This window comes from Daphnia carinata, chromosome 10 (assembly GCF_022539665.2).
Source record: "Daphnia carinata strain CSIRO-1 chromosome 10, CSIRO_AGI_Dcar_HiC_V3, whole genome shotgun sequence".
Lineage (NCBI taxonomy): Eukaryota > Metazoa > Arthropoda > Branchiopoda > Diplostraca > Daphniidae > Daphnia > Daphnia carinata.
The window spans coordinates 2752402-2779422 of NC_081340.1; the positions used below are offsets into that span (position 1 = coordinate 2752402).

General features: G+C 38.8%; 5 protein-coding genes across 6 annotated transcripts; 2 read left to right on the forward strand and 3 right to left on the reverse strand.

The window, feature by feature from the left end:
• The first annotated feature begins 2791 nt into the window (after positions 1 to 2791).
• LOC130699170 (KH domain-containing RNA-binding protein QKI-like) lies at positions 2792 to 12893 on the forward strand. Its single transcript, XM_057521481.2, is given in 12 exon segments — positions 2792 to 3373; positions 3376 to 3651; positions 5435 to 5568; positions 5647 to 5763; positions 5934 to 6077; positions 6825 to 6999; positions 7361 to 7426; positions 7875 to 7958; positions 8026 to 8055; positions 8124 to 8417; positions 9397 to 9566; positions 11518 to 12893. Coding segments are annotated over 11 exon segments (1536 nt in total). The 5' UTR covers positions 2792 to 3237; the 3' UTR covers positions 9477 to 9566; positions 11518 to 12893.
• A 1902-nt stretch (positions 12894 to 14795) lies between these two features.
• On the reverse strand, positions 14796 to 16112 carry LOC130701882 (lys-63-specific deubiquitinase BRCC36-like). The gene is made up of 8 exons (XM_057523676.2): positions 15964 to 16112; positions 15786 to 15882; positions 15575 to 15723; positions 15485 to 15516; positions 15357 to 15413; positions 15170 to 15286; positions 15006 to 15105; positions 14796 to 14941 (listed from the first exon to the last, which is right to left on the reverse strand). Exons 1-8 carry the CDS (start codon positions 16061 to 16063, stop codon positions 14796 to 14798), a joined length of 798 nt encoding a protein of 265 aa, XP_057379659.1. The 5' UTR covers positions 16064 to 16112.
• A 481-nt stretch (positions 16113 to 16593) lies between these two features.
• LOC130699387 (epidermal retinol dehydrogenase 2-like) lies at positions 16594 to 18868 on the reverse strand. The gene is made up of 7 exons (XM_057521746.2): positions 18342 to 18868; positions 18134 to 18276; positions 17730 to 18059; positions 17185 to 17401; positions 17087 to 17117; positions 16898 to 17023; positions 16594 to 16835 (listed from the first exon to the last, which is right to left on the reverse strand). Coding segments are annotated over exons 1-7 (921 nt in total). The 5' UTR covers positions 18343 to 18868; the 3' UTR covers positions 16594 to 16762.
• A 1104-nt stretch (positions 18869 to 19972) lies between these two features.
• On the forward strand, positions 19973 to 23085 carry LOC130699335 (clavesin-2-like). Its single transcript, XM_057521674.2, has 9 exons — positions 19973 to 20344; positions 20697 to 20848; positions 21390 to 21487; positions 21572 to 21602; positions 21968 to 22066; positions 22169 to 22224; positions 22313 to 22355; positions 22430 to 22492; positions 22797 to 23085. Exons 1-9 carry the CDS (start codon positions 20200 to 20202, stop codon positions 22932 to 22934), a joined length of 825 nt encoding a protein of 274 aa, XP_057377657.1. The 5' UTR covers positions 19973 to 20199; the 3' UTR covers positions 22935 to 23085.
• Positions 22778 to 26571, reverse strand: LOC130699118 (gamma-tubulin complex component 5-like). 2 transcript variants are annotated; one of them, XR_009421908.1, is made up of 6 exons: positions 24570 to 26571; positions 24157 to 24445; positions 23801 to 24099; positions 23588 to 23738; positions 23060 to 23517; positions 22778 to 22963 (listed from the first exon to the last, which is right to left on the reverse strand). XR_009421908.1 is itself a non-coding variant. In XM_059497206.1 (5 exons), exons 1-5 carry the CDS (start codon positions 26490 to 26492, stop codon positions 23468 to 23470), a joined length of 2712 nt encoding a protein of 903 aa, XP_059353189.1. In that variant the 5' UTR covers positions 26493 to 26571; the 3' UTR covers positions 22778 to 23467. The 2 variants fall into 2 exon arrangements, 1 of the variants encoding a protein (XP_059353189.1); XM_059497206.1 differs by having other exon boundaries at positions 22778 to 23517.
• Between the last annotated feature and the right edge of the window lie 450 nt (positions 26572 to 27021).

A 27021-nucleotide genomic window follows, 5' to 3' on the forward strand; every position in this document is an offset into this window, starting at 1 on the left:
TTCTAGCAAACACACACCTACAAATCAGCTCCACCTACGAGCTAAAATCCTCCACCCTTCCACATTCAAAAAAGAGGACAACAACAACAATCTCTTGTAGGGTATCTTTTGAGCTGTTTTTTTCTATGCACTTTTCCATAGCAGGGCGGAGTTGGGCAAGATGTTGGACACCATGTGCTTTTTTGTTTGGTCACTCGCACACTTAAGGGCACGGGGGTAATTTCATGCCTACTCCTCCCTTGGCAACTCGTGATCAGCAAGAAAAAAAAAAACAAGTTGCCATAGTCACTTTGCATAAAAAGGCGACACCCTTTCGGATGTCTTTGGCAGCGCTTGATTGGACCCATTCGTTTGCATCGTTTATCATTGCGCTGATGTCACTCCAATTCTTTCTCGTGTTTTTTAACAGACGCCATCTTTTTTATTTCTGATTTCATTTTTCCCTTTTTGAAGAACAAAAAAAAAAAATGGTTTGATGACGAAGAAAGGAATTTCGATTGGAATTGTGTGCTCATCTGTTTTTGGGATATGAAATCGCCTCGAATAGCGAAAAACAACAACAAAACGCAGACGAATGGAAGTTGGTTGTCTCCTTATTTGGCCAGGTGAATGACTGTCGGTCCCGACTACGCCATTAAATAAGAAAAAAAAAATATGGTACGTAAATCTATTGCGTGCCTTTTAAACCTGGTAAAAATGATGTTGTCTTTTCATCTTTAGCGAGTGCCAAAAATGCAAAGAAACGATGCGTGGAGAGGGAAGCGATTACGTACCGCGTTCACCTACGTTTTTTTCGAACCGAATTGGATGTAGGCGACACTACTATACAGGGGCCGTGACTGACGAGAAAAAATGTTGTTCTTCTGCCTCCCTACCGTTATGTTTGCCCCCCTTTTTCTTTCCTGTTTTTTTTGGATATAACTTTTTCTGAACATTTTTTCTCGCACGACAGAGGGCAGCAACACGTAGGCGGACACTTGAATTTCTCTCATTTTTAATGCTCAGATCAAAAGTTAGCCGAGTGGTGATGGTCGTCCAACACGTCATTTGTACTTCTTTTTTTTTTTTTATTCATCCCGTCAGACAAGTCGATGACTTCACTGGCAACGCCTCTTCTTAATATTCATCACCTATCTGGCACTCTTGCTTAGCGTAGCCCAGGTTCCGTAGCAGACGAAAGGCGCCCAAAAAAAAAAGTACGACGACACACTGATGCAGCAGCTGGCAACGTTTTTGCTTTCTCAAAATCAAAAACAACGTGAAAACGTTTAACATTTCGATCTTTAAATTTATGAAACTCGATAGGAAACATTCGGCCGTTATGTAAAGCTCATTTTCGAGCCGAATTCGACGTCCTGGGCCGTGTTTGCAGGCGAGCATTATAAAGTTGAGTAGAAATGTGAAATTGCCGTATGTGCGTCTATAAGCTGGTCGGCAACTCAGTCGGGAAAAAAAGACGGGGAAAGAAAAACTAAAATAAAACAGGTCAGGTCATGTGGTGGGCTGCCCGTCGACGCTTTTCTTTATCGAGGCGGTTACAACAGCTGACACTTTGTTTCGTTCTCCAACGTCGAATTCAGCGAATGGCGATCCCGCAATTAATGCAGTTGAGACATTTGCGTTGCAAACTTGCGATCGATGTGTTTGACGACTCCATTCGGCCGCGATTTCGTCCACATATAGCCGATTTTCTCCAAAGGTGGCGACGACGCATTCCTTTACCATCCCACTCTTTTTTTCTTTCTTCTTTTATTTTCTTCTCCCACTTTGTAACCATCCTCCCTCCACCTCATTTTGCAGGTGAATTAGCTGTTGGGCATTTCTATTTCTCCCTTCTCAGCGTGACCTTTCTTCCAAACCTCTGTGCCATCCACATGTGTGTTATGTGTGTACGGTTTTATCTTCTCGACCGTATAGACATACGCGCAGCGTATACAACCAGATGCGAAACGACTTTGAACCTGCTGAAATTGATTTCAATTTCCTTTTGATTTTATGTTTCTATTTCATCTAACATGTGGGCTAACGTATCGTATTTGTCTGACATTCGATCCTATTATTTCTGTCGTTTGATCCCTTTTTCTGAACAATTCAATCGTCAGTTTTGCTGTACAACTACATTCTCGCCTACTTGATTGCCAGTTTTTTGGGGGGATTTTTCGACATAGACAAAACTGCTTGAAAATGACGGTAAACCTGGAATAATAATGTGATAAATGAAAAAAAAAGGAAGAAAATAAAGGAGGGCTTGACTTTCGTGCTCGGGAATGCACCGACAACCGGAATGGAAAGGGCACAGCGGCGCAACAAGTAAACCCAGCCACGTTATTGGATGGCGCAGCCTGCAGCGAATCTTACAACATTTCTTTCATCTTTTACGTTCATTATCGACCATGGAAAAATAGCAAATTCGTAACATCACCACATAGAGTGATGATTGGTGTTGAAATTTCGCTTGCAAATCAAGTGAAAAGCTAAGAAAAATGAGACTATTTGCACATGAGTTGGGTGTTTGAGGTGAAGTTTGGCGCGTAGTATAGAAATGGGTGCAAAGAGGCGGTGGAATAACGGCCACCCCTTTTTTTTGTGTGTGTGTTCCCCCCCTTCTCGATGTTGTTCACTTCAGGGCCAAGGATGTTGTCCGACATTCTCTTTCTTCTCCATTTTTTCTTCCTCTCCCCTATCCTTCTTTCATTCTAGCGTCTCAAGTTTTTTTCCTTCTTGTCTTTCTTCCTCCTCCTTCCATTCGGTAAGATCTCCATCCATACACACAGAGAGACACACACACACACACACCAGTTCACTCGAGTCTTCAGGGCTGGGCACTTTGGGTTGTTGGATACTTTGACGGACCAGTTGAGTCTGAACAGTCGACGCGGTTGGTACGTGAAACTTGACTATTCGTCCCTCCTCCACGTGTGGCGCTCGGCTGATATTTTAGTGCAAAAAGAACGGGCTTCGAGCGTGATCTCTCCATTCGTGATTCTATCTGATGGATCAGCTCAGATGAGTTTGACTACGTTTCGCCATTTTTTCCCATTTTCAGAAAGAAGGTGACTTGATCGAAAGTGTACAACAACTTGAACAGAAAAGAGACTTGTAGTGGCCGGCATCTGCTGTTGATCATTTTCTGATTTCTGGGCCCCCCTTTTTCTTCTCCTTCTTGTGTGTGTGTGTGTGTGTGTGGGTGAGTGTGTGTTGGTTTTGTATTCCCCCGGTTAAAACAAAACAAAAACCATGACTGACGTCATCATGGTGGATGGCAGCGTCGGAGCTTCCAATAATACCAACAACAATCTACCTCTGAACATGAACAACAGTGTCATCAGCGTTACGATGGCAGCAGCAGCGGCAGCAGCAGCAGCAGCGGCGGTACAGGTACGACGTCACCGACGTTAGGTGGAACATCACCCGTCTCGGCTGCTGCTGCAGCCGCTGCCATGATGATGATGCAACCGCCAGCGTCTTGCTCTTCGTCGTCATCATCTTCGTCGTCGTCGACGTCGGCGGCCGCCATCGCTGCAGCAGCAGCCGCAGCGGCCGCTAATACACAGAGCGTTGCTGATTATTTGGCGCAGCTTTTGAAAGATAAAAAACAATTGGCCGCTCTGCCTAACGTATTTCACCATGTCGAACGACTGCTCGACGAAGGTAAAATTCCGACTTGTTCATTTGCATGTTTGGCTCGACCCATTTCGTTTTCTTCTCCTTTCGGTGTGATGGAGCTCGTTTGATTTATGCTAGACAACGTACGCAGCTGTGTGGCGTGATGGATTATCCATCCATTCAAGATGTTAGTTAAATCTCAGGGTGGGTTTTCTTCATAAACTCTCGTCTGTGTGTGTGCCGTAGCTTTTCGCGTGTTGAGACAGACGCCATTTTATTTTATTTTTAGCCCCTGACCTCCCTTATTCCTTCTCTCTTTTTCCCTCCTTTTCGTGCCCTTTTCTCTCTCTCTCTCTCTCTCTCTCTCTTTCGTCTTGTTCGTTCCTTTTTTATATATTTTTTTTTTGTTGTGTCGGATTTCCCCCGACGACCGACTTTTTTAGTATTCCATGCCAGTTTTTTTTTCCCCAAAAAAGTTAGTATTCTTGTGCGCATAGCCAACACTGTTTCGATATTCTACCGAGATTCATTCGTTTGTTTGTTGTTGAGTCTCTGATTCTTCTTCTCTTTCTTGCGGACCCGATTCTCAAATCGCCTCCACCTCAGACACACCCACTCCTTTGTTGCTTCGTATTCGGTTCGAAGGTGCAAATCGTTTCATTTTTTTATTTTTGTTTTTGGTTGTCTACCCCCCCCCCCCCCCCCCAATGTTCCCTTTGACGTGTTGTCCATCGAGCACGAACAATCATTGCGGATTAAATCCGAACGATGGCTCTCACGGACGAGATGCGTCATTTCTATCTTGAGGCGTTTTCCTCCTTTGGCCTGCCATTCTCACCTTATTTGGTAACGAGGTTTACTTTTTTTTTCGTTTCCAACTGACAACACGAGATTCGTTCTAAATCATTATTTTAAAAACGCTTTTTGATGTGTGTTGTTTTACACATGGCTTGATTAATAAGCTCATCATGCAAGCTGCTTATTTCATTTGCTGCCAAATATTGTTTACCTAGTTGGCGGATGCGATCGTATAGAAAACCAAAAAACTTGAGAGAGTGTGTGTGTTGCTCCGGTAACGTTTTCTCTTTGCGGACACACTGACCTGATTTGTTTTTATTCGTTTTTGTGTCCATAATACTTTTTTTTTCTTGTTTAACTACCGGGAAGCTCAGTTTTTTCTTTCCCTCCACCCATTGTAGAGTTTTGAAACGGTGAAAAAAAAAAAAAACGTAGAACAATAAGAGTTTGTCATAGTTTCAGGACCTATACGTACGCGCATTCTTTCGGAGCGGAAAAAGATTTCAATGCGCTACAGGAGACGAAAAAAAAAAAAAATGCCGTTAGTTTTGTTCTAAATGGATCATCTCCATAAAAGGAACGTCCCTTTTTTTTTCTTGTCTCTCCTTTCTCGATGATTTTTTCCCTTCGAACTGCTTTTGATAAAGGATGTCAGTGTAGGAATGGATTTGTACACTATTGCGTCAGCGCATCAATTGCTCAGCTAATTGAGACGATATCCGGACGTGGAGTTGCTACCCCCACAGTTTTGTTCACGGATGGGAGAAGCCGACAGCAAGACGCATTTAGATTCGTGTCTTGGCTATGAGTGGCACTACTACTTCAAATACTCGTATCATTTTGACCAGCTATTTTTTATTGACGAGCTCTTAACTGGTTCTTAGCTCGTTTACGGTTTTGATTTGTTATTTGACGTTTTTTTAGTTAGTGCGAAGTGTCTGCCAGTGCCATCTATGTTTGAGACGTAGCACCTTGAGAGTTGCATATCTAATTCATCTGTTTTTCGTTTTTTTTATCGATGAATTCATAGAAATTGGAAAGGTGCGCGGTAATCTGTTCCAAATTAATGGAACCGAAAAGAAACCAATGGTACTTCCGGATGCTGTTGGCGCAGCCGTCAATCTGTCTGAAAAAGTCTACGTTCCTGTCAAAGAATTTCCAGATGTAAGCCTATCAGTCTTAGTAGTTGATTCGTCCCTTTTCAGACTAAAATTTCATTCATTTTTTTTTTATCTGGTTCAGTTCAATTTTGTTGGACGCATTTTGGGACCGCGCGGAATGACGGCCAAACAACTCGAACAAGAAACCGGTTGCAAGATTATGGTCAGGGGTCGTGGATCGATGCGAGACAAGAAAAAGGTAAACTGTCTTTTGCTTTTATTCTGCGTTTCTTAGTTTCATTTATAACTTGAAATATCATTTCGTGAAGGACGTGTAAAGATTTATTTTTGGATAAAAATAATGAAAGACAGTGGAAAATGGTATATGAGAGCCATCTATTGACCAATGATTTATTGTTCGCGAAATAGGAGGAACAGAATCGGGGCAAGCCTAACTGGGAGCACTTGAATGACGAACTTCACGTGCTCATCACAGTCGAGGACACAGAGAACCGTGCGAAAGTCAAGCTACAGCGCGCAGTCGATGAAATCAAGAAACTTCTTGTACCAGCCGTAAGTGGAATTTGTGTTATCTTTGCGTTTTCTCTTTTTCTCAGCGCCCTTTTTTTTATCCTTCGTTTCTTGTTTCTCTTTTTCCATACGCCAAACGAGGCAGTCCTACTGTGTGTAACACTAGACCATCAGGTCAACTCGTTTCACTATAACGGTGCATAAACGGCAATGGCACTCAATGCCCGCTGGTATTCCTCTACGTGTTTAAAGAGTTTCAGCATGAAATGTACCAGTATAGTAACAGGGGTACCCCGTGCACGGAGAGCTAGAGTTGCGCATGTTAAGCACCATAGATGGCGTTGCGGCTGTTCCCCAAAAAGTCGCCAGTACGCACCGTTTTGACATTGCATTAGCGGCGATCTATGCTAGAGCTATCTGGCGGGTCAAACTGACAAATTCCGGAACGTATAGGCGAGTGGGTACGCCATCTCTGGAGCTTAACATGCGTGGTTCAAGTCGTTTTACAGGCGTTACTACTCTCTGACATCGCTGAAACCATGATGTTTACCAAAAGCAAGGCTTTGGGTAAAGATGCGATGGACCGCCTTTTGCTGCCATCTACCGGGATTTGGAATAAGCCAATTCTTGTTGCTTCATAATTTCTTATTCAATTGCGAAGTTAAATGTTCCATCTGTCCAAGTGACTTGGATCGTATATAGAATATAGAATATATATTCTCCCCCTCCCTCCTGTTAATGTTTATTGTGGTATTGCTGTTAGTTAATGTTTTTATTTGATTTTACGAGCAGGCGGACGGAGAAGACGAATTGAAGAAACGTCAGCTAATGGAATTGGCCATCATCAATGGCACGTATCGTGATCCATCGGCTAAACTCGGCCAACCAGGAGGAGGTGTAGCTGGAAATGTTGTTAGTGGCGTTGGTGTTGGAGGTGGCAAGGGTGCCGATCTGCTCAGCATATGTAAGTTTCGATTAAAAATATGGAGCTCATTGTACTAGTCGGTGGTGTAAATGTCAACATAACTCGCCGTCTTAACAATTTACGCTGCGTTTATGGCCCATCAAATTTTAAAAAATGAAGTTTACGATTCGTTCTTGATTTTGTTTTTGTTCTAAAACACCGGTGGTTGATTCTAATCCCATAGCTATGTGTAATTAATTTGCCCAAAACGGCCTAACCAATCAACAAAACAAACAAACAAAATAATTTATGATCGCCCAATGTTTGAGAAATCTTAGGTTAACCTTTCTTGTCGAAGAATTTTGTTTCTTTTGTTTTGCAATTACTTCACATACCTCGTTACTACATTGACGAATGGTAGGGTTCTATGAAACGCAGATGCTTCAACAGTTCGCGAGCCGTCCTCCTTCTCCCGCCATCAACTCGTGTACGATTTTCTTGAAAATGAGAATTTAAATAACCCCTTAATTTTTGACGCGGGTTTTGTTTGCCATAGTTAACCTATTTGTGGAATTAACTCTATTTCCTATTCGAAATCATCGTTGTTTTTTTTTTAAGTTACGCAAACTAAAGTTCATTTTGGTACCAAGTAGTTTTCTGGCAATTTCAAATTTGACGAGAATATCATGTAGGAGTTCTTGTTTTGGTTACCTTGCCTAGAAAAGTTGGTTGGTATCATTGTTTTCTTGTACGCAACATAAAAAAAAAGTTAAATTTGTTTATAAGCTCGCTAGATGGCGTAAGGAGTTTTAGAATTGTTCACGCCCATTTAGTTGTTTCATTTCGTTGGATATTGTTTAGCACATTGGCAACCGCATAATCTCGAAGACTATTTCGGCTACAATGTGATGTTCTAATTGTATCGCGTTCTGTAGATGCGCCGCGTCTTTTGCAGCCAGGAGTCGGATTGGGTTCACCAGGTGGACTGAGAAATCCATCAGCCGGCGCTTCACAACTTGGTAATATTTTTCCAACTCGTTTACGTTAAACAAAACACACTAAGTATTGTTATTTTTTGTCGTTCAGAATATTACTTCAATCAAGCGTCTTCAAAAGGTATGTTTCGTTTGCTCGAATGCAAATCAGACTATGATTTATTACAACGTTGATGATGTCAACAATAGATTCGTGGAATGGGATCGCAGGTGCACCCCTCATTCTTTCGCCACGAGGAATGCAGCATTCATCGGCCGCTTCCTCAATGGCGGCTCTTCTCAATTCAGCTGCATCAGGTGGTCCGCCTCCGCTGATCAGCGCTGCAGACGCTGCTGCAGGATTGCTTTATTCACCTTACGCTGCCGCCGCCGCCGCTGAATATTCCAACTACGCAGCTGCCGCTGCCGCCGCCGCCGGCCTTTCGTCTCAACTGTTGGCCGAATACCAGACGGGCGTGCCGTCTTCCAACGACGGCACCGCTGGTGGGTTGTTTGCCCGATAGCTTTCTTCTTCTTCTTCTTTCTTTCCTTTTTATTATTATTATTTTTTTAATTATTATTTTTCTTCTTTTAAGTTTTATAATCATCTATTGGATTCGTTTTTTTTTCTACGTGTGCCTCTTCACTGTTTTTTCCCCTTCTAGATTATGAAATGTTAAGTTTAGGAATTTGACTCAAGTTCTGTTCAATTTTTTTTTTTAGCAAATTAGCTTTGCGCTTTGAACAAGTAGAATACCTTTGCTGGTGGAGACGATCAATTTCTTGGGCCTTGGCCTTTCAATGATTTTAGTAGCTGTGCCAAAATTTTCATCTCGAGTTCAGTTCGTTAGTAATGAACTTGTTTATAAGAACATTCCCGTCCAATTACTGCGAATTTTTTTTTTTTAAAGAGGGAATCGCACAACAACAACAAAAAAAGGGGGAAATAAAGAATATGTAACTCTAGCGTTTACTGCTCTAGAGCTCTTTTATTCATTAAGCAACTGTACACTATCAGAGGCAGAAGGAAAATGGTTGTCGAAAACAATTGCCCATACTCATCTGATCTTGAAATGCCTGTTGATTAACATTACTCGGTCAACAGAAAAATCCATCGAGTTGACTAATTGGGAGTAGACACTTTTTGAATGGGCCATTGTTTTCAACAACAAACTGTTTTCCTTTTATTCGTTTCGTTTCCTCTTTTTAATGAAAAATAATTGACGGTAGTGGACCGTTACGCGCACGACGCTTTACACAGCTTACTAAAACATAATAGGATTTTTTTATAAAAAGGAGGCATTGAATGTATTAAGAACCAAATGTTTGTGTCTATTGATGTTTCCCCCTTTTTTTTTTCTTTCTTCTTCTGAATTTACGTTATCAATCATCTATCATTATTTGACTTCTTCAGTGTATTTAAACATAAACTTACTAATGAAACACCGGCCGCTCCGCTCCCTCTGTCTGTGGCTGATTGTAGGAGGCGCTAGTGGGAAGCTGAGACGCCATCTGGGCTCGCAAGGGCGTGAGCATCCTTACCAAAGGAACGACCTCAACTAACAAGCCAACCATCAACTACCACCCAAAAACAAACCAATCAAACAAAATCCAACCCAACCATCCAGCAGTTGTCCCAGATATTCAGGCCAGGTGCGTTGCCTCTTCCAACCAAACCATAACTTTTATTAGTACTAACCATCTTTTGTTGTTTTCTTTTTTTGTTTTTGTTTTTTTTTTTTGTTCTTTTTTTTTGTTCTTTTCTTTGCTTAAAACTATTTTTCATGAATTGCAATCAAATTTGTAAATTCAATAAGTATTCAGAAATCGAACCTCGAAAGCTAGGAAGTGTCTATTTAATGTCCGAAGTTATGCATTTTCGCTGTTATTTAGTGTGACTGGAAAACGATTTCGTTGCTACAAACAAAAATATCGTGCATGCGCTTCAGATGCCATGTGTTGGCATTCACGCATCGCAATAGACGGTCTTTTCTGCTAGTGAGCTTTTTGCTCCCATTGGAAGTGAGATTGCGCTTTGTTTCCGTCGACCAATTCGATTCGCGGCGTTTAACTAGGTTTGAGTTCTCGTTCAGCATTCTTTTTGACAAGCGCAGAATTGAAACCGATTTCCTAATCAGGAAATTGTTTTGTCTGTGCTCGGTTCCACTTTTGCGTCGCAGTAAACCCGTCTTTGAAAAACGAACAAAAAATCACCTTATTGTTGTAAGGTATTCGATCGAGCATAATGCAATTTTCATCATTTACATTTTCCTTATCGAAGGTGCGACTTAGAAATTCGTTAAAAGGGGTGAATTTATTGGCAAAGCGAAAAATTTGGCCTCAGCTATCGCTTTCGTGTTAAGTCATTATTTCTCATTTGATTCGTGGCATTTTGATGCTTCAATCGAAATCAAACAGCATTTAAAAAACAACTGAATTTTTGATACACTTTGCTTCTCGTTTTCTTTGACAACTGATTTTTTTTTCTAATTAAAAAAAATTAAGCCCGATTACAAGAGCACATAATTGAAACAGCAAAGAATGTGTATTTTTTGGCAGTTTAAATTTTTAAGTTTTGTATCTTATCCGAGTGTGGTGCTATATAATTTTTTCTTTCTCGTGTTTTTTTTTTTTTCATGTACAGTTTCAAATCGCATTTAAGTCATCTATTTTCTTTACGACGTTTTTATTATAATTTTTTTTTACAATTTCTACTCCTACCTTCAGTTAGCTGTATCGCATTCGAACTCTTTGTTGAACCGATTGAAATTTTTGTCCTTTTATTTTTCCATGCGGGAACGATTGTGTCTTGCGTGCCATTATTTGCAGAGAAAAACATCCGAAATACTTAGTGCCAATATTTACTATTATATATATAATAATGATATATATATAATTGATTCAGCCAAATACAGTGGTATGCCTTTCTAAAAAGAAATATTCCGCGATTTTTACTTAATCTGCAATCAAGCATCTTCATTGATATTTCTGTTGCTTTTTTCACAGGAAAAAGAAAAATATTTTGTATTTGTTCATGTTTTAAAAACATCTTGTCTAATTGAGACTAGTAATCAAAAGTGCGAAGTATTTAAGCGTAACATTCTTAAAGAGTCGTAAATTTTCAGCCTGCGATTAAGCGTATCATCTCGTTTACAAGGCAGGGCGCCAATGCATGGCAGTGTAACTGTTTGTTAAACTTGTAGCCGTTTATCATATTTCGATACCAAAATATTGCAGTCGTCAAACGAATATTTTTTCTCTTAGTTTTTTTGCTTTTTTTTTTTTTGTTGTTGTTTTTAGTTTTTTTTTCAGTGTACAATGATTTTATGTTACTAATCCTTTCTGGTTCTAATCAATGCCACTTAATCAATATCGAGGGGACCATTTGATACTAACGATATTTTTTTTTCTTTTTTTTTTTTCTTTCTCTGTTCGTTCTTTCGACCCCCTTTACCTCAAACTCCTGGCCCTATTCGTGATTTTGCACCTGGTAACACCAATAAAACTGGCCACCGCCCATTTTTTAATACGTGGAAAAAACAAACAACCACACCTAATATCCTACCCTGTGGCTCTTCGCTCCCCATCCCTTATCTACCTGTAGGTGCTTAACGGTGTGTAGTGCTCTACTTACGAAATCCCGCGGCCGTTGGCCTGTCGAATCGAAGAACACTGGGCTCTCGATCTGAAGACCTGTCCTGCATCAGCAAGTCGCTATCACAACCGCCGCTGCAAACCGCGCAATACTTTGAACAAGTTATACTTCAGCTAGCAAGGAATAGTAACTTAATTATTATTTTATTTTCCGTCTACCGCTAATCTGCACGTTCTATCTCTTTATAATGGTTCTATCGTGAGATTGTGTGCCAACTTGATCAGCTTTCATTTATTTCCCCTCCCCCCTTACTTTCTTTCGCACACATTGTAAATATTTTTTTCCCGACAATCGCCTTGACAAGCTACGCCTTTATTTGAATCGCCCTACCTCATTGTTTAAACCAATCCGTTTAATAGAAAATCGATATCCGGATGTCAATCACTCTTTAGTTAAAACGATCAAGTTTGCCCGATCTTGCGTTGAAACGCATTTTTGAAACATGCCAAACTGTCAGCTTCGGAAGATGTGTCTTGGAAACGACAGTCCTCGTCCAAAAGGCTTTGGTTATTTACTAAACAAACGCGGCGCTAGTAGTTCATCACTGCAAATTTGGACAATTTATATTTAACCGGTTTTCTCGCTGAGTAGATGGTTTTCCATACCCAATTACTGTGTCTTAAATTGAATGAACCTGTTGATCCTTTCATTATCATATTATACGACTACGTTTATTACGTTATTTACGTCTGACTGCTGTTCACTTTGTTTGCGACATGTCAACCGAAGCTTACACCAAGACTTTTCTACCTTTCGCTATTTTTTTTTAATATTTTTTTTAGTTTTAGTGGAAACACGTATTTAAATTTCACGAGTGTATGTTTTTTTCCAAGAATTGTTGTTGCTATTGTAATCCATTAAACAGCCTTCCCTAGCAATGGTTGCCAACACACCAAACAAAGAATTTTCCCAATAAGAAAACATTGTGGGCTTTCCTGGAGCATCGCAACGTAAAAAACAAAAAAACAAACAAATAAATAATAATAATAAAATTAAATAAAAAAAATATTATTGTTCAAATGAACAACCAATAGTGATTTAGTGAAAACTCGTGCCTTCATTGTTATGAGACGTTTTATTTCATCTGGGAAACGGAGACAAAAAAATATATGTGTAGCTATTTTTCTACGTTGGTGCTCGTAACCATGATGGCAAGTGCGTGTATTTTACATTCAATCACGTGCCCATAAGATTGCTTACACCTTAACCAGGCCTGCAGTACTTATCACAATGACTTTGTGCCATAACTGGAGCCATTTACCCCATGTACGAATTTGTCTACTGTGCTGTTATCTTTTCTTTTGAATAAACTTTTCTCCTTTCAATTGTCCGATCGAGATTCTATTAAAAACGACAACGGTTTTTTAATTACATCGAATATTTGTGCTGGATCAAGCTAAAAACAAGCGCGCCAGTATGCGACAGCGCTAGCTTCCCACTTTTCCATTTTTGGCCAAATTTCATATTTGGCTTAAAATACACGTTTTCGATTCATAATTGAATGCTTCCTACGGAAAACCAGTTTATTTTTCAATTGGCCTTACAGTTTTTTAATTAAACGCCAAAAACACAAGTCGGGCTTAAAATTTATAGCTGCAAAAACTAACATTAACTAGAATTGAGTGAAAATCACAGGATATATTCAGAATTGAACGCTGATTCCGGGAGAATTTTTACTATTTTCCTTAAACCAACCGTTTTTTAAATACACTGAATATTTGTGCTGCATCCCGCAAAAAACAACTAGCGCGCCAGTACGCGACAGCGCTATCTTCCTGCTTTTTCATTTTTAGCCAATTTTGGCTTAAATTGTAAGAAATCGATTCAGAATTGAATGCTGATCACGAAAATCAAGTTTGTTTTTCAATTGGTCCTATAGTTTTTGAAATAAACGAAGAAAATGACCGTGGGAAAATTGCCCCCAAAACCTGCAAAAATTGACATTCACTGGAATTGATTCAAAATCACAAAATATACTCAGAATTGAACGCTGATTCCGAGAAAATTGTTGTTTTTTCATTAAGTCAACCGTTTGGTAAATAAACCGAATACTTGTGCTGCTTCGCGCAAAAAAAAACTGGCACGCCAGTACGTGACAGCGCTATCTTCCGACTTTTTCATTTTTAGCCAATTTCGGCTTAAATTGTACGAAATCGATTCAGAATTGAATGCTGATCACGAAAATCAAGTTTTTTTTTCAATTGGTCTTATAGTTTTTGAAATAAACGAAGAAAATGACCGTGGGAAAATTGCCCCCAAAACTTGCAAAAATTGACATTCACTGGAATTGATTCAAAATCACAGGATATACTCAGAATTGAATGCTGATTCCGGGAAAATTATTTTTTTTTTCTTAAAGTGAACCATTCAACCAAATTTGGCAAGAAATGAAAAAGTCGGAAGATAGCGCTGTTACGTACTGGCGCGCCAGTGTTTTAGCGCGATGCAGCATAAATATTCAGTGTATTTAACAAATGGTTGACTTAAGGAAAAAAATAGCAATTTTCCCGGAATCAGCATTTAATTCTGAGTATATCCTGTGGTTTTCACTCAATTCCAGTTAATGTCAATTTTTGCAAGTTTTGGGGGCAATTTTCCCACGGTCATTTTCTTCGTTTATTTCAAAAACTATAAGACCAATTGAAAAACAAACTTGATTTTCGTAATCAGCATTCAATTCTGAATCGATTTCGTACAATTTAAGCCAAAATTGGCTAAAAATGAAAAAAGTCGGAATATAGCGCCGTCGCGTACTGGCGCGCTTGTTTTTAGCTTGATCCAGCACAAATATTCTATGTAGTTAAAAAACCGTTGCCGTTTTTAATAGAATCTCGATCGGACAATTGAAAGGATAAAAGTTTAGTCAAAAGAAAAGATAACAGCACAGTAGACAAATTCGTACAAGGGGTAAATGGCTCACATTTATGGCACAAAATCATTGCTGGTAAGTAGCCTACTGCAGGCCTGATAAAGGAGTACTTGACGCGATATTTATTGGAATTTTTGGAAATCACAGAATAGTCTAATAATTGACTGTTGATTTCGGGAAAATTGTCCTTTTTTCCATTGAGTCAAACGTATTTAAAACACACCGAATGTTTATGCTGTATCGCGCTATCGCTGTAGTGCACTGGCGCGTGCATATGGTGCTAGAACATGCGTTTTTAATAGAATCTCTATCGGACAATTGAACCGTTTATTTGTTGTACAAAATTTATTTATTAACGCTAACATTTAGTTAGATTATCAAGACTTTGCTTTACTAACTGTAAGCGATGTAAATTGTTTAATAAAGATTGTTCGTAGGCGAGAACTGCACTAACACAGGGCATTTCGCAACATTGAAGTAGTTGACACATTGCTTGCGTAAACACTAAAATGTTTTAAATCACTGACATTTATCCAATACATTTAAAATTGCTAAACTGCTTGCATACCTGCTTTGTTTTGTACTTTAGAAACCAAATCACCAGACAAGCATTTTTCCATATGTTCTTTCTCTTCATTGAACAACATTAATGGAATTTTTGCTAATGTCTGATATCAATAAAACATTCGTATTAAGAAATATGAGTCTATTAACTGGTCTACTTGTCCTTACTTTGATTTCCATTCCTGCTGCAGTTTCTGGAGGAGAAATACTCAGCAGAATTTCTCTACTTCTCAAAACACCATCAACATTTACCGCTTGGAAGCATACCAGTGAAGAATTTGCAAACTATGAAAAAACCAGTTAATGGCATTAAAGCTGTGTTGTAGAGCCAACTAAAATATGACAAGAAACTTGCTTTTTCATTATCTTCTTGCTGAAAAACTGAAAAAATTAATCCTATAAAGTCAGGATCCTAATTTCAAATACAAGTTTGCAATTAAAGACATACTTTATGGAATTTATTTTGAAATGACATGCCCTTACCATGGCTTGGTAATTGGCCTGTGTGCTCACATCTAGAAAGTACAGAAGTTAACATTTTGTTTCAAGCTGAACCCAGTAACATCTTCCTACCAACATGTGATGGCTGAACAGTAATATGTGGATGTGAGTGGTACCATCCAAGTACCCTAATTGGTTTACCAAGCTCAATTGATAGTTTTTCGGCTTCTTGAGCAGCTGCAGACAATTGCAAGGGAGATATTTCAACACGATCAGCTTGACTGATTATCACACAAAAATTTTTAAGCATATTCTTCATTTAAGCCTATTTCATTATGCATACCGTACACTTCTTTGAAGAATGATAACATTTTCAATAAATGATTGTCCATATGAAACTCCCACTTTAAGTGATAAATCGAAACGTTGGTCTACGTGACCTAGAACAGTTTTGTATTCCGCCAAAGTTTTGCTATTTTGCAGGTATTGTTAGGTCAGCTGTATTTTTCTTAACAACCTACCTAACAGCAGTCCCATAACCTCTTCTTTCTCTGTGGAGAGGGCATGACTTAAACAGGTAAGGTATACATCTGTTTTTACAAAAACTTCTTTTATTGGCATTTTGACGTTTCCTGTACCTCACTTCTTAACCAAGGCGTACTTAATGGTTAAGCCTGTAAACTTGAATCCGTCAATGGCGGGGAAAGCTAAAGCTCTGCGAGAGCCAATCAAAACAATGAGGGTTACAACTGCGTCATCTGGCGCTTGCTACTGCTACTGTATTGAAAACCTAGATGAAAGATTAAGCAGTAAAAGGGTTTCCTGAATGGAAGGATTATTATTAAGCGTATATTAGTATCCCTAACTTTGAGTTAAAGAATGCCAACGAGTGTAAAATGTCGCTTAGTTTGATTCATCAATACACCTCACAATTACTGCAAATATTAACATTTTAATGAGATTATGATTAAACATTTCGTCTGTAGAGAAATTGTAATGAGGTATAAAGTTCATGTCCTAATCGTAGGATAAAGAAATACGCAGCATTATGTCCTATATCAATTCCCTTAAACCAGTGTTCGTTTTTTTCTTGTTAAACGCGTATTTTTCCCCACACAATCCGACGCACGGATTGCCTTTTTACTGACCCATTACTGGTCACGTCAGATTTTATTATTAAATTTTCATAGAGCAGTATAATTGAATGATCCACAATACACACACAATTAAAATTACAATGAGCGACCAGCAGCACTCCCAATTTCAGCTAGGAGTGATAAGGACCAAAATCTGTAGGTTATTGAGGAGATTCGACAATTTTCATTCGTCATGCGGTTCCAATCCGGTATCAAAAAAATCTACTACATAATCGTACACTTGGGATGGTAATATCCTTCAGATGAATCCGAATAAATTTGATGCAGAAAAATTACATGGATATTATAGTTGACTTACTTGATGAGAAGCCAAAAGTAATACACATACTCGGGCATGAAAACAAGTGTATCCCCACGTCTCACAGCTCGAACGATAATGCTAGCTGCATCTTTAACATTCGTAACGCGTAAGAAACTAGGAAACCTACGTTCAATAAAACATATAAAATCAAACGTGCTCTCTAAAATTTACCGTTAGTAATTTTACTTGACGCGAGGTCTTTGGCAAAGTCCTGTGTCTGCACGCAATAATTAAAATAGAAATAAGCATTAATCATTTTACTATTGGAAAGAACTTTCACTTACCTACAACAAAGGGACATACAGTAGTGCACTTAATATCTAAACAGCGGCTATCCCTACGCATTTCCTCTGTCAAAGCTTCCATCATGCCCCGTACAGCAAATTTTGATGCACTGTAAGGCACAACATTCTCACAGCCCATTGCACCTGCAATTGAGGACATGGATACCAAGTGACCCTGCTTACGGTCTATCATACCTGGGAGGAATTCTCGTACAACCTAAACATTGTAATAGGAAAGATAAACTCATTTAATTCTCCGGACAGTGGCTGGAAACTCTTGGCTGGCTGCTTAACTACAGTGGGGTTTTCTGAGTAATAGGGAAGCTCTTTCTTCAGCTAAATAAAAATTAATTAGTACGTAGTAGTAATATCAGTATAAAAAAAAAAAAATAAACAAAATTTTTAAAAAATGATGAATAAGAAAACAAAAAGGAAAAATAATAATAATAAAATAAAAATAAGGGTAAAAAGCCTGTCCTAAGAAACCTTTCAATAGTACGGTAAGAAAGTTTCAACAACAATAGTGTAACAAAACTAACAATTACCCAAATACAGCCTTTAACATTTATGTCAATGCATCGGTCAATCTCTTGAATGCTGTGAGCTAGGAATGGATGGCAAGGCATGATACCAGCATTGTTAATAATAATGTCAATATGTGGTACCACTTTTTTTACTTGTTTAGCTTTTTCTTCAACATCCTGCTGCTGTGAAACATCACAACAAAATGCACATGCTTTGCCACCAATAGCTTCAACTTCTTTGGCAGTTTCTTGAGCAGCTTCTAAGTTAATATCCCAGCAAACAATCAAACATCCAAGCTGTGCAAATTGTAATGCAACTTCTCTGCCAATGCCACGTCCTGCACCTGTAATCTGTCAAAAAATATTAAATAACTTTCTAACAATTTCAGATCACTTTATATAAATAATTTGATGGGTTCTGGTACCAGAACTATTTTTCCAGAAATAGGTTTTAATTCAGCTGGAAACATGGTTCGATAGAAGATGCAAAGCCACATGACTAATGCTTTGCATACCATGAAGCAAAAGTCAAGGCTGATTATGATCAGGGAATAAAGCTGTAAAAGCACTAGAAACAGACATTGGGATAAAAGTCAGACATTGCTATCGCTTTTGCCATATTATGTCACTTACTTTTGTCAAATTTCTTCTTTAACACAATCCTGTGGAGACAGTGCAAAATGTTCAACAGAACGTGTTGCTGTGAAGATCTCAGCAATTACAACGTAAAAACAAAACGTGACGAAATTCAAAGTTCTTGATTTTCTCCTAAATCGATGACACCTGTTCAGCCTATACAAACCCCACCTCTCAAGTATAGCCTACGTTTTGCAAGAGCCAATGCCAACAACCGCCCAAGCACTTTGCCCTAACGACTAGCACTGCCAACTTCCAGCGACTGCATTCGGCCTGAATATATTATTGGAACGGCATGCAGAGCCTACAATGTTTTACGGATGCTACTAACTTTTGGACTCAGTGATAAGGCCCCTATTTCCACGGAGTAGACTAGTGTTCAAGTTCTTTTGTTTGACTCCGCAGAAACAGCGCGAAAACGTGCATGATTTCTCGCAATAAGAAGCAGAAACGACATATGCATATAGGCTAACAACCATAAAATAAACTCCGTCTAGTCAGGCAATGAACCGTAATCATACTAAAAAAATAAATAAATAAAAGTTTCAAACAATCGTCAACATTACAACAACAAGCTAACCAAAGGAAGTGTTAAATTTCCAATACTAATGCTTCTCTTCCTCCATAAAAAAGAAATCTTGATTCCTAAAAACTTTTCTATTGGCACTGGAACCATAGCATAAATTTTAAATTAATAAAATTGAATAATTAAATGCATTCAAGATGTTTATCATTATACTAGCATCTTAAAATAAAAACTAATAAAATCATAGTTTAGCTACGATTTCACCGTATACATTAATGCATATTGTTTTTCCTTAACTAGAAGAACCTTTAGCATGCGTCCATTCAGACGATTGTGAGATTTTAAACACAAACAGGTGCACTTTTTGTTTCACGATAGATTAGTATTATTTGAGCCAAACAGAGAATTGGTTGGCAGGAGAAAGCTATCGAAAATCGATGGATGACGTCAAACTGTAGATGGTCATGTAAATACAAGAATTAAGGCAAGAAAATAAAGGTAGTTTATGTTCGGTTACGTCATAAAATACTTAATAATTTAAGTTATCGAGTGAAAAGGTTTGAGCCTTAATTTAATGTTTTTAAGAATTTTAACTGTCTGATAATTATGAAACACAAACATGCTCTTTTTATGGTATACTATTAATAATAACAAGACAAGACCGATTAGATAAGACATCGCATTACTCCATAAGTGTGACAACATTTCTTACATAACAAGTTCATCTAGTTATTCGGGATCCCAGTAAAAAAGCTGAAAAACTGGTTCTCCTCGTACGTCCACAGCTGACCACCGTTCTTTTTCACAAATAAATATTACGCCTCCTTTGTTTCTGGTTTCCATGTCTGTCAAAGTGCATTGCTATTGTCTAATATTGCTATTGCTAAGCATGATATGGCAATTCGCATTGCAATAAGCATTGAAAATCGATGAAAAATAAATTTTGTTTCCACATCTGGGACAGTTCCAACCTGATGCCGAACATTGTGGTGTGACGTCCAGTTGGTAATCCATAGATGGCCATTGGGTTGTCTGGTTGAAAGGAAAGAAGTAGCACAGCAAAACTTAGCTTCTTACCTGAATTCCACTTGGGCTCCTCTATTTCACCTGTAGGCAGTCTGTTGTGAGCAGGAAGGTAGGTGGTACGTGCCAGCCAGCAGAGAATCATTTAGGGATATTTCTTCATTCGTAGAAGAAATTCATGAGTTCTAGCGCATTCTTTAGTGAACGTGACGTGGGCAGAGAAAGTTGTGACACAGATGTCGCGTCCTCGAAATCTGGGTGAAATGAAAAGGCAATAACCAAAAGAACTGATACGCAGACTTCGATATGTCTGAGTATTACGATTTCTTCTGGGGCTCTGCTGAAACAAACAGGAATTTCGATGTAAACGTTGAAACAACTGACACACCATTGTCACGCAGTGTTGCTTTAGAAAGTCTCAGGAGCTTAGTTCTTGCTCGTCCCGATGCCGGTAATAGCAAATAAGAGTTGTTCGAAGTTTTCTTCTTTATTATTATTATTGTTACGGGTCAGGGTTTTTGTCGGACAAACTTTATTGGCGCTATTCAAACAATCGCAATTAAATCTTTAATAACAAGCAAAAATGTTAACAACATCATACAAAAGAAAACCTGTCTTAAAGATTTCTACAGTTATCGTGAAAACATAGTGCTTTCTGAAGCAATATGTTACTCAACGTAACGTATTGCTTGTCAACGTTCGTCTCAGCCAAAGAAGCCAAAAAAGTCAACAAACAGATGTTTTCGTTACCGACTATGTAGTTGAAATACTTAGCTAACTAATCCATCTACGAACATTTACAGGCAGTCTACGATTTGATGATGAATTCCTAATCCGATTTCTGACAGCAAGGCAAATGAATGTTCCAGACGCCATGCTGGTGTATGACAACTACTACCGTTTCCTGCGTCGCAATCACGAACTAATGTCTGACTATGGCGTTGACAATGTCGAGGTAGGTACTACTAGTATAGTATATAGTATAGCAGTTTCAAAATGCACGATATAGTGAACCATATTTCATTTTTCACTTTCCGAGAACGAAAACGTGCACGAAAAATACAAGGAAATTGCATATAATGCTAGTTCTCACAAGCTTCAAAAAGAACTTCAATCTGCTTGAATTGAAGCAATAAATTTTTTGTGGGTGTGTTCATCTCAGTGAGAAAGCCTAAACAGTTTCCAAGATGGCCATGTCCTATTATTTTCAGTTTAAATCTCTAGTTACACCAGGTTACATTTTAATGGGAGACTGCTATGCACTAAGAAGGTTTGAACTTCCCGAAATTATAGGAGGAATTACTTTTTAAAAATTATTTCAAATTTTTAAGATGTTTCAGTTACATGTTCAGTACTGATATACACATAAGATTTACAAAAAATTCCCACATAAGTAGCAGCTTGCAGCATTCACGCTGAAGTTAATTACAATAGTTATTTTTATTTATTTATTTTTCTATTGTGTATATGTGCTCTGCATTATCGACACGCTGTAGGTCAAGCAAGCCTTGGAAGATGGGCTACCTGGAATGCTGCAGCAGCGAGATCGTCGAGGACGTCGTATCATGGTTTTGTTTGCTGCTGAATGGGATCCGTAATATTTGGCTAACCCTATTTGAAACTGTACATATTAGCATTCCAGTACTTATTATTACCGTACTTTGTATCCTTCGTATAGAAGCAGATACTCAGTCTCGACGATCCAAAAGGTACGTTTATTTCGATTGCTTTGGTTTTTTGTTTTCAGCTGTTGAAAGTTAAGTAGTCGATAACAAAGTGAAGGCCATCATTTACGTGATCAGTTGAAACTTGTCAAGTTGGCAACCGTTGCCAAAATCAACGAAAATTTCTGAGTCATCTACAGATCGTTCTGGAGTTGCCAACTTCTCGATACTTATTAAAGAGACCAGTCAGAGCACTCTGTAAAGATAATGTCAATGTATTTAGTACATTATTAGAAGTAATTGTTACACATGAAGTCACATCAGAATAGGCCAGCAGAGTCACGTCTAGAGGCTAAGTTATACATACGTTCATCCCAGAAATAAAGAAACTAAATGTATTTATTTTACAGGCCATTCACATTTCACTTGATCTGCTGCTACAGGATTCAGTGGTTCAAGATAGAGGCTTAGTTCTCATTATTGACTGGAGTCAATTTTCCTTTCGCCAGGTTTGTCGACATTTGTACATTTTTTATTTTTTGCTTCTTTTTTCTGGACTGATGCTAGCTGTCGAATAACATGTGTTAATATTATTAATGATAAAAATCTAGTATAGCAAACTCCAGCCTGCTGTCCTTCACTCCATAGCTCACGGATTGGAATATTGGTAGTGTAGCCTATTATGTTACATTGCATTTCAAAAATTCATATTTTTCTTCATTTTTTTTTACATGTACATGTCATCATTTGCATAGCTATCCGGTGCGTTTCAAATCGATTCACTGCGTTGGACCTCCTGTAAGCAGAATGTTTTGATTTTACGATTTCATCGTTTGTGCCAATGTGTCTGAAATTGCTTTTATCTCATCCAGTGGTACGTTGAAGCAGCGATGTCGCTTCTGAAGCCATTCTTGCGTGAAACCTCGAGGGCAAAGGTAGTGTAATCTTACTCTACTCAAAGATTCAAGTTCAGGTTTCTTCGAGTTTTTACAAAAAAAACATAGTATGAACGTTGAAACTGCACGGTTGACTATATATCCGAATGCACTGGATGACGTAGAACAGTTAGAACAAACAAAAGTACCAGGTTTCAGCCCTCTTGGTAGGCTTATTGGTACAGAGCAACTTTGGCAAAGCTGGTCTGCCAACAGAATGTAGCCTTAAATATCAAGTGTACATCCTTATATGTTATTGTTAATAGATTTCTTTTTTGTTTCCTGTTTTTAAACTTTTAACTAGATCATCAGCTATGGAAATAACTTGTCTATCTTGCATCAAGCTGTATCGCGAGAAATTTTGCCAGCTGAACTCGGAGGCGAGCAAGGTCCATATCAATCTTCTATTTGGATAGATAATCTCAGAAGAGGTCAACTTTGAATATGCTCATCCCATCATCCTTTTTGAGGCTGTTGCCATTTGGAAAAAATTGATTATGAGAAGAAGGATTTTCCTGTGCATAACTGATGCTTTCTGTCTGTTATTGAATTTGTAACTTGTCTTACCCAGATACATTTTTTTATTGATATCATGTTGAAAATGGAATTCCATTTTGTAAACGTTGAGTAAGAAACAAACAATATGACATCAGCACCCCCATAAACTTGCTGTAAGGACTAGGGAGTCATACTGAAATTGGTTTAGCAACACCGAGCTTCGAACAGAGAAAAATGATTTAGTAGTTTTTCAACTAAATACTGATACAACTATGAACGTAAGGCACCCACATGTTTTGAAAGACCGATAAATGTGAATGAGATTGACAAGTATTTATTCTTCGGGAATTTCAGCGATTAGTCCACATTTGCTCACTCGCCTTTGTTTCATACAAACTTCTTTTCAAATGCCTCGAAATTAATAACTATAAGGCATCAGGCGGAAAAAAAGAGGTGGAATCACAAAATTGGTTTAGTTTACCGAGTTGCAGGGCAACTATGGATTAAGGCAGCTGCAAGGGTTTCGACTGTGAAATATAACGAAGATTTAATCATAATATATCCATTGCAGGGTCGTAACGAAAAACGTGTAATTACCATGAGGAAGCATGGAATGGGCGCTATCACTGCCAAGGACAGCTGCCACAAACTGATGATGCCTCACGTAATTCTCTTCAAGTTGATTTAACTTCTCCAGCTCGAGCCCATTCTTCCACGCAATCACTACTTCACGTGAAATGGATAACACCTGTTGTATAAAATGTCTGATTAGAAACTATTGGTACGTCCCAACTTCTACACTTGTTGTACCTCGTTAATAGCATCACGCAAAAAGGCACCCGACGGTTGTTGCAGGCATTGTTTATGTATAGAAGTTACATATTCATGGTGGCTGTCGATTATTTGGCCAAGATGAGCTGCGTTTTCTAGTTGCATATCCAGTCGGATGTGTGATGATTCCAGAACACACTCCATTATGTAGTTATCCACACTAGAAACGAAATGAAGCAGCCAAGCTCGCAGTAGCTGTAACCTATGACGCCGGGTAGCAGATGACAGTTCCTGTTGCCTTTGATGGCTAACGTTTGCAACGTCCATACAATTGAGATCTGAATGTGACAAAAATTGTGAGGGATCAATTAAATTGTGTTTCCAACTACGATTACCTTTGAACGATAAGTGTTGAAGAGAAAACATTCCTTGCTTAATTTGCATAAGAAAACGGAGCACGCTATTGTAGAGGGATATAGAATCTTGTGTGATAACCAAGTTGACTGGCCATGGAACTTTGTAATTGATTTGTACATCCGCCAAATTTGCTGGTGTATGTTGAATGCTTCCTCTTTTAATAGTTACAGAAAGGTACGAGCCACATTGGCCCATTCGAGACGAGATGCAGTTGAGCAGAGATAACGTAAGGCTTGATTCGTTGTCCCACTTTTCACCGGTTTCGAGCTGCAAAAACAGAGAAAGCAATCTAAATAAATTTCAGCGTAAATTATGAATTCATTTTCAACGAAAGTAAATAAGCAATCAAATTTTGGAATTGAAAAAAAATTAAAAATTTAAATTATCAAACCTTTTGGAAAAGTTGCAGGCAAAAGCGACCCATCAGGTCTCCGGCTTGCATCAAGTGAACACGACGAATAGTCAGGATGTGCAATTTGAGGCAACAGTCTTCGTATAAGGTATCGAGAAGTGCCCTACATACCAGACGCTGGCGACTGCGCAACGGTTCCAGTAGACTTCTTTCCAGCAAAGGTAAAAGGGGATAGAATTCCAATGGTACAGATACCCCGTCAACTTTACTCCGCTCAACTTTAGAATGTTGGCTTTGGCTGGAATGATTACGGAGAGTTTCAAAAGCCTTGGTCAAGAGCGGATTCCTAACTTCCTGTTTAGGGTACTTTTTGGTCGTCACCGTGCCATTTGATGAATGGAATACTTTTCCACATTCAAAGTCATCTGATGCGAACCTACTGAAGCGGTTTCTAAAGGTTTGAATCAGCGTGCCTGAGCGACAATCATCGCTCACATGCATTGACTTTCTTTTAAGTTGGGTTAGAAGTTCAACTGAACGGCCTCCCAACAAAATATCGTCCATTAAAGGCTTTAGAAAGCTAATCAACGGTTGAGTGGTACGAGACACAAAGACTTCAGACCAGAAACGCTCATCTTGAGGTGAAACGGCTTCATTGCGTAAAATACCAAACTCCTGGTAAGGGTCCACAATTACTCCTTGATCTAGCCACAGATCAACCATGTTAAAAAAAGGTTCCAACGACGCAAATAGGATTTTTAGCAAAACCGGGTAAAGCGTAGAGTAGCTAGTAACTTGCGCTTTTTGGGCTGAATCGTATACAGTTGACAACAGGTGGGTGATGCGAGTATTATTGTCCGCCATAGACGAAGACATTTGCATTATTGTTGTGTGCATTGCAGCTATCGCTCTGATATTGAATGTCCACGATTTTAGGCGTAACAAAAGTTGACTTATAGTACTTGTAGCTTTTTGCTGAGCAACACCCTTTTCATATTCCGCAACTGATTGATTGAACTCTGCTATAACACCACTGAGTGCAACTGTATATGCCTGATAAGTTAATGTATGCTCTTGGGGTGCTGTGTTGGTGAGAAAGAAGTTGATCTCTTTCATTGCCTTCACCAAAGGGTAAAAACAATTCACACTAAAGGATGGAAGACCAGCAACAGTAAGCACTTTATTTTCATTGCCATTTTCTGTAGAGTTCATGGTGGTCTTTTCATTCCCACAAGATTTATGAAGAGTCCATAATACTTCATGCAGTACATAATATTCAATCCAAATCTTTGATGTGGAATCCTTGTCATGTGTTTTTTTAAATAAACCATTCAAGGAAAGGTTTTTGATGGAACATTGCTTTTGCTTGGAAAATGTGGGAATAATGCTTGCAGTCACACATAATTTTTGATGAAATATTTCATGGGTATTAGTAACTTGCATATTTTCCTCTTCACTTTCTGAAGTGATGGAATAACACGAGACTGCTACAGTCTCAGGCATTGATTGTGTTACATCCTTATTAGACACCAGTTGGGTTTTACCATGTTGAAATTGCTTATTGGAATACTTTTCAGTTTCGCTGTTAAGGTTTTGCAGAATGCACCCATCTGGAGTGAGGTAAATGTGTTCTGTTGGCCGATATGCTAATCTGATGAGCAAATATAAAATGGACCATGTTGGATGGGTCAATCCTTTAGGTACTGTAAGTTGTATGTATTTAGTAACTAGTTGTTTGAAATGGCGGCTTTTCTTATGTTCTGCATGAATATCCAATTTGTGTTGAATTCCTTCAATGGACCTCTTGACGTCTTGTTCAGTTGTATAGTTACAATCTTGCTTTAGCTGGCAGATGATTTCACTTACAGATTTGCTCTCTTCACTTGTTTCCTTATTTGTTATCAGCTTTAGCAATTTCTTGCAAGCAGTACGAATCTCACAGTTCCTATCCATATAAGTCATGGTCTACTTGAGCAACTGCCACAAAGTGTTTAATGTAACGCTATAAGCGACACATTTCAGAATTTTCATTTCGTTTCAAGTGTAGGTGTCGCTCGCCATGGCTGGTTGCCACTGGTTACAGCTTACCGGTGGTGACACATTTCAAAAATCCAATATTCTTCCACCGTCGTCTGTTTAAGTAAAGTGCGGATGCCGACTGCGGGTTGGGGAAGCTGCGGACTTTTAGCTGCAGTCAACGGACTGGCTCAAAAAATTAAGCCGCAGTTCGCAGTTTCCCCATACTAAAGAAGTCCGCCGTTTCCTTATACTGAGGTATGTCCGCAGTCCGCGGACTATATATATGGTCCTGCACACTAACATAATTCTACCCGCCTACCCTGATTTTTACCCCGAAACTATAACAGCCGCCTTCTTTTAAAACGGCATCGGGGCAATCAAGGTAACTTAGTATTTTTGCCTCCCCCTGCCTTGGTTGACGAAGTGGTCCCCCCGATTGTGGCTCGAATGGCTTTTTAACTGCAGGGCGGGG

Excerpts from the sequence above, each read along its gene's own strand:
- LOC130699118 (XM_059497206.1), bottom strand. The coding sequence starts at position 26,492 with ATGACTTATATGGATAGGAACTGTGAGATTCGTACTGCTTGCAAGAAA. Across the intron at positions 23,739-23,800 it reads TGCGTGATGCTATTAACGAG|GTGTTATCCATTTCACGTGA; the intron begins GTACAACAAGTG and ends TTTATACAACAG. Across the intron at positions 23,518-23,587 it reads CCATTCCATGCTTCCTCATG|TCGAAACCCTTGCAGCTGCC; the intron begins GTAATTACACGT and ends TATATTTCACAG.
- LOC130699387 (XM_057521746.2), bottom strand. Across the intron at positions 18,060-18,133 it reads TTTCTGGAAAAATAGTTCTG|ATTACAGGTGCAGGACGTGG; the intron begins GTACCAGAACCC and ends ATTTTTTGACAG. Across the intron at positions 16,836-16,897 it reads TACTTTTGGCTTCTCATCAA|GATATTACCATCCCAAGTGT; the intron begins GTAAGTCAACTA and ends ATTCATCTGAAG.
- LOC130699335 (XM_057521674.2), top strand. The coding sequence starts at position 20,200 with ATGTCTGAGTATTACGATTTCTTCTGGGGCTCTGCTGAAACAAACAGG. Across the intron at positions 20,849-21,389 it reads ATGGCGTTGACAATGTCGAG|GTCAAGCAAGCCTTGGAAGA; the intron begins GTAGGTACTACT and ends GACACGCTGTAG. Across the intron at positions 22,225-22,312 it reads GCTCACGGATTGGAATATTG|CTATCCGGTGCGTTTCAAAT; the intron begins GTAGTGTAGCCT and ends TCATTTGCATAG.
- LOC130701882 (XM_057523676.2), bottom strand. The coding sequence starts at position 16,063 with ATGCCAATAAAAGAAGTTTTTGTAAAAACAGATGTATACCTTACCTGT. Across the intron at positions 15,517-15,574 it reads TGTTCAGCCATCACATGTTG|ATGTGAGCACACAGGCCAAT; the intron begins GTAGGAAGATGT and ends TGTACTTTCTAG. Across the intron at positions 15,287-15,356 it reads AGCAAGAAGATAATGAAAAA|TTTGCAAATTCTTCACTGGT; the intron begins GCAAGTTTCTTG and ends GTTTTTTCATAG.